Source organism: Petromyzon marinus, unplaced genomic scaffold (assembly GCF_048934315.1).
Source record: "Petromyzon marinus isolate PM22_M1 ecotype Great Lakes invasive population unplaced genomic scaffold, UKy_Petmar_22M1.pri1.0 PM_Scaffold_17, whole genome shotgun sequence".
Lineage (NCBI taxonomy): Eukaryota > Metazoa > Chordata > Hyperoartia > Petromyzontiformes > Petromyzontidae > Petromyzon > Petromyzon marinus.
The window spans coordinates 1202053-1220347 of NW_027423135.1; the positions used below are offsets into that span (position 1 = coordinate 1202053).

At 51.2% G+C, this 18295-nt stretch overlaps 2 protein-coding genes across 3 annotated transcripts in view; both read right to left on the reverse strand.

The window, feature by feature from the left end:
• Positions 1-6612, reverse strand: part of LOC142922783 (gamma-butyrobetaine dioxygenase-like) — a 23019-nt gene extending 16407 nt beyond the window's left edge. The window contains exon 1 of the mRNA XM_076063687.1: positions 6589-6612. Within this exon, the coding sequence (XP_075919802.1) occupies positions 6589-6612 (24 nt within the window). The remainder of the gene's footprint in view (positions 1-6588) is intronic.
• A 182-nt stretch (positions 6613-6794) lies between these two features.
• LOC116938488 (uncharacterized) overlaps positions 6795-18295 on the reverse strand; it is a 36490-nt gene continuing 24989 nt past the window's right edge. For both annotated transcript variants that reach the window (XM_076063673.1, XM_076063672.1), the window contains 3 exons: positions 11492-11843; positions 11162-11364; positions 6795-6973 (listed from right to left, as the gene is read on the reverse strand). In XM_076063673.1, coding sequence (XP_075919788.1) covers positions 6797-6973; positions 11162-11364; positions 11492-11801 — 690 coding nt within the window. In that variant the 5' untranslated portion in view covers positions 11802-11843 and the 3' untranslated portion in view covers positions 6795-6796. The remainder of the gene's footprint in view (positions 6974-11161; positions 11365-11491; positions 11844-18295) is intronic.

The window sequence follows — 18295 nt, forward strand, 5'->3', positions numbered from 1 at the left end:
GACACACTACTCACTACGACTAACACACACCACACCTACACCCCCACTACTACACACACACTACACACACACACACACACACACTACACACACACTACACACACACACACACAACACACACTAACACACACACACACTACACACACACTACACACACACTACACACACACTACACACACACTACACAACACACTACACACACACACTACACACACACTACACACACACACACACACACTACACACACTACACACACACACTACACACACACACACTACACACACACACTACACACACACACCACACTACACACACTACACACACACACTACACACACACTACACACACACTACACACACACTACACACACACTACACACACACACACACACACACACTACACACACACACTACAACACACACTACACACACACACACACACACACACTACACACACTACACACACACACTACACACACACTACACACACACACACACTACACTACACCACACACACACTACACACACACACACACACTACACACACTACACACACTACACACACACACTACACACACACTACACACACACTACACACACACTACACACACACACACACACACACACTACACACACACACACACACACTACACACACACTACACACACACTACACACACTACACACACACACACACACACTACACACACACACTACACACACACTACACACACACTACACACACACACTACACACACACACTACACTACACACACACTACACACACACACTACACACACACTACCACAACACTACAACACACACTACACACACACTACACACACACTACACACACTACACACACACTACACACACACTACACACACACACACACACACACACACTACACACACCTACACACACACTACACACACTACACACACACACTACACACACACTACACACACACTACACACACACTACACACACTACACACACACACACACTACACACACACCACACACACACTACACACACACTACACACACACTACACACACACTACACACACACACACACACACACACACACACACACACACTACACACACACTACACACACACTACACACACACACTACACACACACACACACACACACACTACACACACACACTACACACACTACACACACTAACACACACACTACACACACACACTACACACACACACACACACACACACACTACACACACACACTACACACACACTACACACACACTACAACACACACTACACACACACACACACACACACTACACACACACTACCACACACTACACACACACTACACACACACTACACACACACTACACACACTACACACACACACTCACACACCACACACACACACACACACACTACACACACACTACACACACTACACACACTACACACACACACTACACACACACTACACACACACTACACACACACACACACTACACACACACTACACACACACACTACACACACACTACACACACACACTACACACACTACACACTACACACACACTACACACACACACACACACACACACACACTACACACACACACACTACACACACTACACACTACACTACACACTACACACACACTACACACACACTACACACACACACTACACACACTACACACACACTACAACACACTACACACACACACTACACACACACTACACACACACTACACACACACACTACACACACACTACACACACACTACACACACACTACACACACTACACACACACTACACACACACACAACACACTACACACACACTACACACACACTACACACACACACACACACACACTACACTACACACACAACACACACACACACTACACACACACTACACACACTACACACACTACACACACACTACACACACACACTACACACACACTACACACACACTACACACACACACTACACACACACACTACACACACACACTACACACACACACTACACACACACACTACACACACACACTACACACACACATACACACACACTACACACACACTACACACACACTACACTCACTACACACACACTACACACACACTACACTACACACACACTACACACACACTACACACTACACACACACTACACACACATACACTACACACACACTACACACACACTACACACACACACTACACACACACACTACACACACTACACACACTACACACACACACTACACTACACACACAACACACACACTACACACACTACACACACACACTACACACACACACTATACACACACACAACACACACACACTACACACACACTACACACACACACTAGACACACACACTACACACTACACACACACACTACACACACACACTACACACACACACTACACACACACTACACACACACTACACACACACCACACACACTACACACACACACACCACACACACTACACACACACACTACACACACACTACACACACACTACACACACACTACACACACACTACACACACACCACACACACTACACACACACACTACACACACACTACACACTACACACACTACACACACTACACACACACTACACTACACACACTACACACACACTACACACACACTACACACACACACACTACACACACACACTACACTACACACACTACACACTACACTACACACACACACACTACACACACACTACACACACACTACACACACACTACACACTACACACACTACACACACACACAACACACACACTACACACACACACACACACACACACACTACACACACTACACACTACACACACACTACACACACACCACACACACACTACACACACACACAACACACACTACACACACACTACACACACACACTACACACTACACACACACTACACACACACTACACACACACACTACACACACACACACACACACTACACACACACACACACTACACACACACTACACACACTACACACACACACACTACACACACACTACACACACACACTACACACACACTACACACACACTACACACACACTACACACACACTACACACACACACTACACACACACACTACACACACACACTACACACACACACTACACACACTACACACACTACACACACACACTACACTACACACACAACACACACACTACACACACTACACACACACACTACACACACACACTACACACACACACTATACACATACACTACACACACACACTACACACACACACTACACACACACACTAGACACACACACTACACACACACACTACACACACACACTACACACACACACTACACACACACACTACACACACACACTACACACACTACACACACACCACACACACACTACACACCACTACACACACACACTACACACACACTACACACACACACTACACACACTACACACACACACACACACACACACACTACACACACACTACACACACACACACACTACACACACACACTACACACACTACACACACACTACACCACACACACACACTACACACACACTACACACACACACACACTACACACACACACTACACACACTACACACACACTACACTACACACACACACTACACACACACTACACACACTACACACACACCACACACACACTACACACACACTACACACACACTACACACACACCACACACACACAACACACACTACACACACACACTACACACACACACTACACACTACACACACACTACACAATACACACACACTACACTCACTACACACACACTACACACACACTACACTACACACACACTACACACACACTACACACTACACACACACTACACACATACACTACACACACACTACACACACACTACACACACACACACACTACACACACTACACACACACACACACTACACACACTACACACACTACACACACACTACACACACTACACACACACTACACACACACTACACACACACACTACACACACACTACACACACTACACACACACTACACACACACTACACACACACACACCACACACACCACACACTACACACACACTACACACACACACCACACACACCACACACTACACACACACTACACACTACACACACACTACACACACACACACTACACACACACACTACACACACACTACACACACACTACACACACACACTACACACACACTACACACACACTACACACACACTACACACACACACTACACACACACTACACACACTACACACACTACACACACACTACACACACACTACACACACACACACACTACACACACACACTACACACACACTACACACACACACTACACACACACTACACACACACACTACACACACACTACACACACACTACACACACACACTACACACACACTACACACACACACTACACACACTACACACACACACTACACCACACACCACCACACACACACACCACACACACAAACACGACACACACACGACATACACACTACACACACACACACACTACACACACTACACACACACACTACACACACTACACACACACACTACACACACACTACACACACACTACACACACACACCACACACACCACACACACAAACACGACACACACACGACACACACTACACACACACACACTACATACACACTACACACACACACACTACACACACTACACACACACACTACACACACTACACACACACACTACACACACACTACACACACACTACACACACACACTACACACACACACTACACACACACACTACACACACACTACACACACACTACACACACACACTACACACACACACTACACACACACACACACTACACACACACACACACTACACACACAATACACACACACTACACACACACACACACTACACACACACACTACACACTACACACACTACACACACACTACACACACACACCACACACACACACTACACACACACACACACACACACACACTACACACACACACTACACACACACACACTACACACACTACACACACACACACACTACACACACACTACACACACACTACACACACACACTACACACACACTACACACACACTACACACACACTACACACACACTACACACACACTACACACAAACTACACACACACACAACACACATACACACACTACACACACACTACACACACACACTACACACCACACACTACACACACACTACACACACACACACACACTACACACACACTACACACTACACTACACACACACTACACACACACTACACACTACACACACACACTACACACACACACACACACTACACACACTACACACACTACACACACACTACACACACTACACACACACACACACACTACACACACACTACACACACACACTACACACACACTACACACACACTACACACTATACACTACACACTACACACACACACGACACACACACACACACCACACACACACACACTACACACACACACTACACACACTACACACACACACTACACACACTACACACACACACTACACACACACTACACACACACTACACACACCCTACACACACACACTACACACACACACTACACACACACACCACACACACACTACACACACACACACTATACACTACACACACACTAATACACTACACACACACACACACACTACACACACTACACACACACACCACACACACACTACACTACACACACACACTACACACACACACACTACACACACACACTACACACACTACACAAACACACACCACACACACACACACCACACACACACTACACACACCACACACTACACACACACTACACACACTACACACACCACACACTACACACACACACACACTACACACACACTACACACCACACACACACTACACACACACTACACACACACACTACACACACACTACACACACACACTACACACACACTACACACACACACTACACACACACTACACACACACTACACACACACACTACACACACACTACACACACACACTACACACACTACACACACACACTACACACACACCACCACACACACACACCACACACACAAACACGACACACACACGACATACACACTACACACACACACACTACACACACTACACACACACACTACACACACTACACACACACTACACACACACACCACACACACCACACACACAAACACGACACACACACGACACACACTACACACACACACACTACATACACACTACACACACACACACTACACACACTACACACACACACTACACACACTACACACACACACTACACACACACTACACACACACTACACACACACACTACACACACACACTACACACACACACTACACACACACACACACCACACACACACACTACACACACACTACACACACACACACACCACACACACACACTACACACACACGCACGAGAGGAGCGCCGAGTACATGAGAGGTGACCGGGTCACCCCAACGTCACCCCAACGTCACCCCACGTCACCCCACGTCACCCGATGTCACCCGAACGTCACCCGAACGTCACCCGAACGTCACCCCACTAAACCCCACGCCACCCCACGTCACCACGACGTCACCACAACGTCACCCGAACGTCACCCGAACGTCACCCGAACGTCACCCCAACGTCACCCGAACGTCCCCCCAACGTCCCCCCAACGTCACCCGAACGTCACCTTCCATGAAGATGGCCTCTTGAGTGGCAGCACGCGAAGCCGCCGAGAAGCAGCGGGCAGCCAACCAGGGGCCCGAGAAGTCACTCCGGTGACCGTCCGGCCACACCACGCTCACCCCCTAGCGGTGAGCACAACACCACGCTCACCACACCACGCTCACCACACCACACTCACCACACCACACTCACCACACCACGCTCACCCCCTAGCGGTGAGCACAACACCACGCTCACCACACCACGCTCACCACCCCACGCTCACCACACCACGCTCACCACACCACGCTCACCACCCCACGCTCACCACCCCACGCTCACCACACCACGCTCACCACATCATGGTCACCCGCTAGCGGTGAGCACAACACCAAGCTCCCCACACCATCCACAGACTCACCACAGAGACCCGTAGACTCACCACACAGAGACCCATAGACTCATCACTCAGAGACCCACAGACTCATCACACAGAGACCCATAGACTCATCACACAGAGACCCACATACTCACCACACAGAGACCCACAGACTCACCACACAGACACCCACAGACTCACCACACAGAGACCCACAGACTCACCACACAGAGACCCACAGACTCACCACACAGAACACCCACAGACCCACCACACAGAGACCCATAGACTCACCACACAGAAATCCATAGACTCATCACACAGAGACCCATAGACTCACCACACAGAGACCCGTAGACTCACCACACAGAGACCCATAGACTCATCACGCAGAGACCCGTAGACTCACCACACAGAGACCCATAGACTCATCACGCAGAGACCCATAGACTCATCACTCAGAGACCCATAGACTCATCACACAGAGACCCACAGACTCACCACACAGAACAACCACAGACCCACCACACAGAGACCCATAGACTCACCACACAGAAATCCATAGACTCATCACACAGAGACCCATAGACTCACCACACAGAGACCCACAGACTCACCACACAGAGACCCACAGACTCACCACACAGAGACCCACAGACTCACCACACAGAGACCCACAGACTCACTACACAGACACCCATAGACTCACCACACAGAGACCCATAGACTCACCACAAAGAGACCCACAGACTCATCACACAGACCCACAGACTCACCACACAGACACCCACAGACTCACCACACAGAGACCCATAGACTCACCACATATAGACCCACAGACTCATCACACAGAGACCCACACACTCACCACACAGAGACCCACAGACTCACCACATAGACACCCACAGACTCACCACACAGAGACCCACACACTCACCACACAGAGACCCACAGACTCACCACATAGACACCCACAGACTCACCACACAGAGACCCACAGACTCATCACACAGAGACCCACAGACTCACCACACAGACACCCACAGACTCACCACACAGAGACCCATAGACTCACCACATATAGACCCACAGACTCACCACACAGAGACCCACAGACTCACCACACAGAGACCCATAGACTCACCACACAGACACCCACAGACTCACCACACAGAGACCCACAGACTCATCACACAGAGACCCACAGACTCACCACACAGACACCCACAGACTCACCACACAGAGATACCCACAGACTCACCACACAAAGACCCACAGACTCACCACACAGAGACCCACAGACTCACCACACAGACTCACCACACAGACTCACCACACAGAGACCCACAGACTCACCACACAGAGACGCACAGACTCACCACACAGACTCACCACACAGAGACCCACAGACTCACCACACAGAGACCCACAGACTCACCACACAGACACCCACAGACTCACCACCACAAACTCACCACACAGACACCCACAGACTCACCACACAGACACCCACAGAGACCCACAGACTCACCACACAGACACCCACAGACTCACCACACAGAAACCCACAGACTCACCACACAGTGACCCACAGACTCACCACACAGAGACCCACAGACTCACCACACAGACACCCACAGAGACCCACAGACTCACCACACAGACTCACCACACAGACTCACCACACAGCACACAGACACCCACAGACTCACCACCACACAGACACCCACAGACTCACCACACAGAGACCCACAGACTCACCACACAGAGACTCACAGACTCACCACACAGACACCCACAGACTCACCACCACACAGAGACCCACAGACTCACCACACAGAGACCCACAGACTCACCACACAAAGACCCACAGACTCACCACACAGAGACCCACAGAGACCCACAGACTCACCACACAGACTCACCACACAGACTCACCACACAGCACACAGACACCCACAGACTCACCACACAGAGACCCACAGACTCACCACACAGACACCCACATACTCACCACACAGAAACCCACAGACTCACCACACAGTGACCCACAGACTCACCACACAGAGACCCACAGACTCACCACACAGACACCCACAGAGACCCACAGACTCACCACACAGACTCACCACACAGACTCACCACACAGCACACAGACACCCACAGACTCACCACCACACAGACACCCACAGACTCACCACACAGAGACCCACAGACTCACCACACAGAGACTCACAGACTCACCACACAGACACCCACAGACTCACCACCACACAGAGACCCACAGACTCACCACACAGAGACCCACAGACTCACCACACAGAGACCCACAGAGACCCACAGACTCACCACACAGACTCACCACACAGACTCACCACACAGCACACAGACACCCACAGACTCACCACCACACAGACACCCACAGACTCACCACACAGACTCACCACACAGACTCACCACACAGAGACCCACAGACTCACCACCACACAGACTCACCACAGACTCACCACACAGACTCACCACACAGACTCACCACACAGAGACCCACAGACTCACCACCACACAGACTCACCACAGACTCACCACAGACTCACCACAGACTCACCACACAGACTCACCACAGACTCACCACCACACAGACTCACCACCACACAGACTCACCACAGACTCACCACAGACTCACCACACAGACTCACCACCACACAGACTCACCACAGACTCACCACCACACAGACTCACCACAGACTCACCACCACACAGACTCACCACAGACTCACCACCACACAGACTCACCACACAGACTCACCACCACACAGACTCACCACAGACTCACCACCACACAGACTCACCACCACACAGACTCACCACCACACAGACTCACCACAGACTCACCACAGACTCACCACAGACTCACCACAGACTCACCACCACACAGACCCACCACACAGACTCACCACCACACAGACTCACCACAGACTCACCACACAGACTCACCACACAGACTCACCACCACACAGACTCACCACAGACTCACCACCACACAGACTCACCACAGACTCACCACCACACAGACTCACCACACAGACTCACCACCACACAGACTCACCACAGACTCACCACCACACAGACTCACCACACAGACTCACCACCACACAGACTCACCACCACACAGACTCACCACAGACTCACCACAGACTCACCACCACACAGACTCACCACACAGACTCACCACAGACTCACCACCACACAGACCCACCACACAGACTCACCACCACACAGACTCACCACAGACTCACCACAGACTCACCACCACACAGACTCACCACACAGACTCACCACAGACTCACCACCACACAGACCCACCACACAGACTCACCACCACACAGACTCACCACAGACTCACCACACAGACTCACCACCACACAGACTCACCACAGACTCACCACAGACTCACCACAGACTCACCACCACACAGACTCACCACAGACTCACCACACAGACTCACCACCACACAGACTCACCACCACACAGACTCACCACCACACAGACTCACCACCACACAGACTCATCACCACACAGACTCACCACACAGACTCACCACACAGACTCACCACACAGACTCACCACAGACTCACCACACAGACACACCACCACACAGACTCACCACACAGACTCACCACCACACAGACTCACCACCACACAGACTCACCACCACACAGACTCACCACCACACAGACTCACCACCACACAGACTCACCACACAGACTCACCACACAGACTCACCACACAGACTCACCACAGACTCACCACCACACAGACTCACCACAGACTCACCACCACACAGACTCACCACAGACTCACCACCACACAGACTCACCACAGACTCACCACAGACTCACCACAGACTCACCACAGACTCACCACACAGACTCACCAGCACCGCGTCACTCACCTGGCCGGAGTTGGCGACCGCCACCTCCGCCACGCCGGTGTTGGGGTCCAGCCGGGCCATGGCCGACCTCCGTGCCTGGGCCGACGGCAGGAAGCAGTCGGGGCAGACGCAGTTGTCCCTGAGCCAGACGTAGGGGTAGCGGCGCCTCGCTCCCCCGTGCCAGAGCACCTCCAGCGTGCCCTCGTCGTCACGGCGAAGCACGCCTGTAGGGGGGGGTTGGGAATCCCGGCACACCACGTCGAGTATACCCCCCGCAAGTCGTCCCTCCGGCGCACGTGCACGAGACCCGACAGGGATCGCAACAAAACCCGGGGTGTCATCGTCACGCACCTGAGACCTCCTCCTGCTGCTCCTCCTCCTGCTCCTCCTGCTCCTCCGCCACGGCCGTCCCGTGCCCCGGCGTTGGGGGCCCCGTGCCGTAGGCCCTCCGAGCCGCCAGAGGGCCCCACGCGGCCGCCCAACGCGGGGGCAGGAGGGGAGCGGGGGCCCCGGCGGAGGCCGCGGCGGAGGCCCCGGCGGAGGCCCCGGTGGCGGTCCCATTGACACCCCCGGCGGAGGCCCCGGTGGAGGCCCCGGCGGAGGCGAGGAGAGACAGCGGGCGGGAGAGCAGGGTCAGCGGGCGGGAGACGAGGCCGGCCATGACGGTGGAGGGTGAGCGACGTCACGTGGAGGGTGACTCACTCTGTAGAGCAGGGGGAGATCACACAAACTCCACTCTCTCACTCTGTAGAACAGGGGGAGATCATACAAACTCCACTCTCTCACTCTGTAGAACAGGGGGAGATCACACAAACTCCACTCTCTCACTCTGTAGAACAGGGGGAGATCACACAAACTCCACTCACTCACTCTGTAGAACAGGGGGAGATCACACAAACTCCACTCACTCACTCTGTAGAACAGGGGGAGATCACACAAACTCCACTCACTCACTCTGTAGAACAGGGGGAGATCACACAAACTCCACTCACTCTGTAGAGCAGGGGGAGATCACACAAACTCCACTCTCTCACTCTGTAGAACAGGGGGAGATCATACAAACTCCACTCTCTCACTCTGTAGAACAGGGGGAGATCACACAAACTCCACTCACTCTGTAGAACAGGGGGAGATCACACAAACTCCACTCACTCACTCTGTAGAACAGGGGGAGATCACACAAACTCCACTCACTCACTCTGTAGAACAGGGGGAGATCACACAAACTCCACTCTCTCACTCTGTAGAACAGGGGGAGATCACACAAACTCCACTCACTCACTCTGGAGAACAGGGGGAGATCACACAAACTCCACTCACTCACTCTGTAGAACAGGGGGAGATCACACAAACTCCACTCACTCTCACTCTGTAGAACAGGGGGAGATCACACAAACTCCACTCACTCACTCTGTAGAGCAGGGGGAGATCACATAAACTCCACTCTCTCACTCTGTAGAGCAGGGGGAGATCACACAAACTCCACTCACTCACTCTGTAGAGCAGGGGGAGATCACACAAACTCCACTCACTCACTCTGTAGAGCAGGGGGAGATCACACAAACTCCACTCACTCTGTAGAACAGGGGGAGATCACACAAACTCCACTCACTCACTCTGTAGAACAGGGGGAGATCACACAAACTCCACTCACTCACTCTGTAGAACAGGGGGAGATCACACAAACTCCACTCACTCACTCTGTAGAACAGGGGGAGATCACACAAACTCCACTCACTCACTCTGTAGAGCAGGGGGAGATCACACAAACTCCACTCACTCACTCTGTAGAACAGGGGGAGATCACACAAACTCCACTCACTCTGTAGAACAGGGGGAGATCACACAAACTCCACTCTCTCACTCTGTAGAACAGGGGGAGATCACACAAACTCCACTCACTCACTCTGTAGAGCAGGGGGAGATCACACAAACTCCACTCTCTCACTCTGTAGAACAGGGGGAGATCACACAAACTCCACTCTCTCACTCTGTAGAACAGGGGGAGATCACACAAACTCCACTCACTCTGTAGAACAGGGGGAGATCACACAAACTCCACTCACTCGCTCTGTAGAACAGGGGGAGATCACACAAACTCCACTCTCTCACTCTGTAGAACAGGGGGAGATCACACAAACTCCACTCACTCGCTCTGTAGAACAGGGGGAGATCACACAAACTCCACTCACTCACTCTGTAGAACAGGGGGAGATCACACAAACTCCACTCACTCTGTAGAACAGGGGGAGATCACACAAACTCCACTCACTCGCTCTGTAGAACAGGGGGAGATCACACAAACTCCACTCTCTCACTCTGTAGAACAGGGGGAGATCACACAAACTCCACTCACTCGCTCTGTAGAACAGGGGGAGATCACACAAACTCCACTCACTCACTCTGTAGAACAGGGGGAGATCACACAAACTCCACTCACTCTGTAGAACAGGGGGAGATCACACAAACTCCACTCACTCACTCTGTAGAACAGGGGGAGATCACACAAACTCCACTCACTCTGTAGAGCAGGGGGAGATCACACAAACTCCACTCACTCACTCTGTAGAACAGGGGGAGATCACACAAACTCCACTCACTCTGTAGAACAGGGGGAGATCACACAAACTCCACTCTCTCACTCTGTAGAGCAGGGGGAGATCACACAAACTCCACTCACTCACTCTGTAGAACAGGGGGAGATCACACAAACTCCACTCTCTCACTCTGTAGAACAGGGGGAGATCACACAAACTCCACTCTCTCACTCTGTAGAACAGGGGGAGATCACACAAACTCCACTCACTCACTCTGTAGAACAGGGGGAGATCACACAAACTCCACTCACTCACTCTGTAGAACAGGGGGAGATCACACAAACTCCACTCTCTCACTCTGTAGAACAGGGGGAGATCACACAAACTCCACTCTCTCACTCTGTAGAACAGGGGGAGATCACACAAACTCCACTCACTCTGTAGAACAGGGGGAGATCACACAAACTCCACTCACTCACTCTGTAGAACAGGGGGAGATCACACAAACTCCACTCTCTCACTCTGTAGAACAGGGGGAGATCACACAAACTCCACTCACTCTGTACAACAGGGGGAGATCACACAAACTCCACTCTCTCACTCTGTAGAACAGGGGGAGATCACACAAACTCCACTCACTCTGTACAACAGGGGGAGATCACACAAACTCCACTCTCTTACTCTGTAGAACAGGGGGAGATCACACAAACTCCACTCTCTTACTCTGTAGAACAGGGGGAGATCACACAAACTCCACTCACTCACTCTGTATAACAGGGGGAGATCACACAAACTCCACTCTCTTACTCTGTAGAGCAGGGGGAGATCACACAAACTCCACTCACTCACTCTGTAGAACAGGGGGAGATCACACAAACTCCACTCACTCTGTAGAACAGGGGGAGATCACACAAACTCCACTCACTCACTCTGTAGAGCAGGGGGAGATCACACAAACTCCACTCACTCTGTAGAACAGGGGGAGATCACACAAACTCCACTCACTCACTCTGTAGAACAGGGGGAGATCACACAAACTCCACTCACTCACTCTGTAGAACAGGGGGAGATCACACAAACTCCACTCTCTCACTCTGTAGAACAGGGGGAGATCACACAAACTCCACTCTCTCACACTGTAGAACAGGGGGAGATCACACAAACTCCACTCACTCACTCTGTAGAACAGGGGGAGATCACACAAACTCCACTCACTCACTCTGTAGAACAGGGGGAGATCACACAAACTCCACTCACTCACTCTGTAGAACAGGGGGAGATCACACAAACTCCACTCACTCACTCTGTAGAACAGGGGGAGATCACACAAACTCCACTCTCTCACTCTGTAGAACAGGGGGAGATCACACAAACTCCACTCTCTCACTCTGTAGAACAGGGGGAGATCACACAAACTCCACTCACTCACTCTGGAGAACAGGGGGAGATCACACAAACTCCACTCTCTCACTCTGTAGAACAGGGGGATATCACACAAACTCCACTCTCTCACTCTGTAGAACAGGGGGAGATCACACAAACTCCACTCACTCTGTAGAGCAGGGGGAGATCACACAAACTCCACTCTCTCACTCTGGAGAACAGGGGGAGATCACACAAACTCCACTCACTCACTCTGTAGAACAGGGGGAGATCACACAAACTCCACTCTCTCACTCTGTAGAACAGGGGGAGATCACACAAACTCCACTCTCTCACTCTGTAGAACAGGGGGAGATCACACAAACTCCACTCACTCTGTAGAGCAGGGGGAGATCACACAAACTCCACTCTCTCACTCTGGAGAACAGGGGGAGATCACACAAACTCCACTCACTCACTCTGTAGAACAGGGGGAGATCACACAAACTCCACTCTCTCACTCTGTAGAACAGGGGGAGATCACACAAACTCCACTCTCTCACTCTGTAGAACAGGGGGAGATCACACAAACTCCACTCACTCACTCTGTAGAACAGGGGGAGATCACACAAACTCCACTCTCTCACTCTGTAGAACAGGGGGAGATCACACAAACTCCACTCACTCACTCTGGAGAACAGGGGGAGATCACACAAACTCCACTCTCTCACTCTGTAGAACAGGGGGAGATCACACAAACTCCACTCTCTCACTCTGTAGAACAGGGGGAGATCACACAAACTCCACTCACTCTGTAGAGCAGGGGGAGATCATACAAACTCCACTCTCTCACTCTGGAGAACAGGGGGAGATCACACAAACTCCACTCACTCACTCTGTAGAACAGGGGGAGATCACACAAACTCCACTCTCTCACTCTGTAGAACAGGGGGAGATCACACAAACTCCACTCTCTCACTCTGTAGAACAGGGGGAGATCACACAAACTCCACTCACTCTGTAGAGCAGGGGGAGATCACACAAACTCCACTCTCTCACTCTGGAGAACAGGGGGAGATCACACAAACTCCACTCACTCACTCTGTAGAACAGGGGGAGATCACACAAACTCCACTCTCTCACTCTGTAGAACAGGGGGAGATCACACAAACTCCACTCTCTCACTCTGTAGAACAGGGGGAGATCACACAAACTCCACTCACTCACTCTGTAGAACAGGGGGAGACCACACAAACTCCACTCTCTCACTCTGTAGAACAGGGGGAGATCACACAAACTCCACTCTCTCACTCTGTAGAACAGGGGGAGATCACACAAACTCCACTCACTCTGTAGAGCAGGGGGAGATCACACAAACTCCACTCTCTCACTCTGGAGAACAGGGGGAGATCACACAAACTCCACTCACTCACTCTGTAGAACAGGGGGAGATCACACAAACTCCACTCTCTCACTCTGTAGAACAGGGGGAGATCACACAAACTCCACTCTCTCACTCTGTAGAACAGGGGGAGATCACACAAACTCCACTCACTCTGTAGAGCAGGGGGAGATCACACAAACTCCACTCTCTCACTCTGTAGAACAGGGGGAGATCACACAAACTCCACTCACTCACTCTGTAGAACAGGGGGAGATCACACAAACTCCACTCACTCACTCTGTAGAACAGGGGGAGATCACACAAACTCCACTCTCTCACTCTGTAGAACAGGGGGAGATCACACAAACTCCACTCACTCACTCTGTAGAACAGGGGGAGATCACACAAACTCCACTCACTCACTCTGTAGAGCAGGGGGAGATCACACAAACTCCACTCTCTCACTCTGTAGAACAGGGGGAGATCACACAAACTCCACTCACTCACTCTGTAGAACAGGGGGAGATCACACAAACTCCACTCTCTCACTCTGTAGAACAGGGGGAGATCACACAAACTCCACTCACTCACTCTGTAGAACAGGGGGAGATCACACAAACTCCACTCACTCACTCTGTAGAACAGGGGGAGATCATACAAACTCCACTCACTCACTCTGTAGAACAGGGGGAGATCATACAAACTCCACTCACTCACTCTGTAGAGCAGGGGGAGATCACACAAACTCCACTCACTCACTCTGTAGAACAGGGGGAGATCACACAAACTCCACTCACTCACTCTGTAGAACAGGGGGAGATCACACAAACTCCACTCACTCACTCTGTAGAACAGGGGGAGATCACACAAACTCCACTCACTCACTCTGTAGAACAGGGGGAGATCACACAAACTCCACTCTCTCACTCTGTAGAACAGGGGGAGATCACACAAACTCCACTCTCTCACTCTGTAGAACAGGGGGAGATCACACAAACTCCACTCACTCTGTAGAACAGGGGGAGATCACACAAACTCCACTCACTCACTCTGTAGAACAGGGGGAGATCACACAAACTCCACTCACTCACTCTGTAGAGCAGGGGGAGATCACACAAACTCCACTCACTCACTCTGTAGAACAGGGGCGAGATCACACAAACTCCACTCTCTCACTCTGTAGAGCAGGGGGAGATCACACAAACTCCACTCACTCACTCTGTAGAACAGGGGGAGATCACACAAACTCCACTCACTCACTCTGTAGAACAGGGGGAGATCATACAAACTCCACTCACTCACTCTGTAGAGCAGGGGGAGATCACACAAACTCCACTCACTCACTCTGTAGAACAGGGGGAGATCACACAAACTCCACTCACTCACTCTGTAGAACAGGGGGAGATCACACAAACTCCACTCACTCACTCTGTAGAACAGGGGGAGATCACACAAACTCCACTCACTCACTCTGTAGAACAGGGGGAGATCACACAAACTCCACCCTCTCACTCTGTAGAACAGGGGGAGATCACACAAACTCCACTCTCTCACTCTGTAGAACAGGGGGAGATCACACAAACTCCACTCACTCTGTAGAACAGGGGGAGATCACACAAACTCCACTCACTCACTCTGTAGAACAGGGGGAGATCACACAAACTCCACTCACTCACTCTGTAGAGCAGGGGGAGATCACACAAACTCCACTCACTCACTCTGTAGAACAGGGCGAGATCACACAAACTCCACTCTCTCACTCTGTAGAGCAGGGGGAGATCACACAAACTCCACTCACTCACTCTGTAGAGCAGGGGGAGATCACACAAACTCCACTCACTCACTCTGGAGAACAGGGGGAGATCACACAAA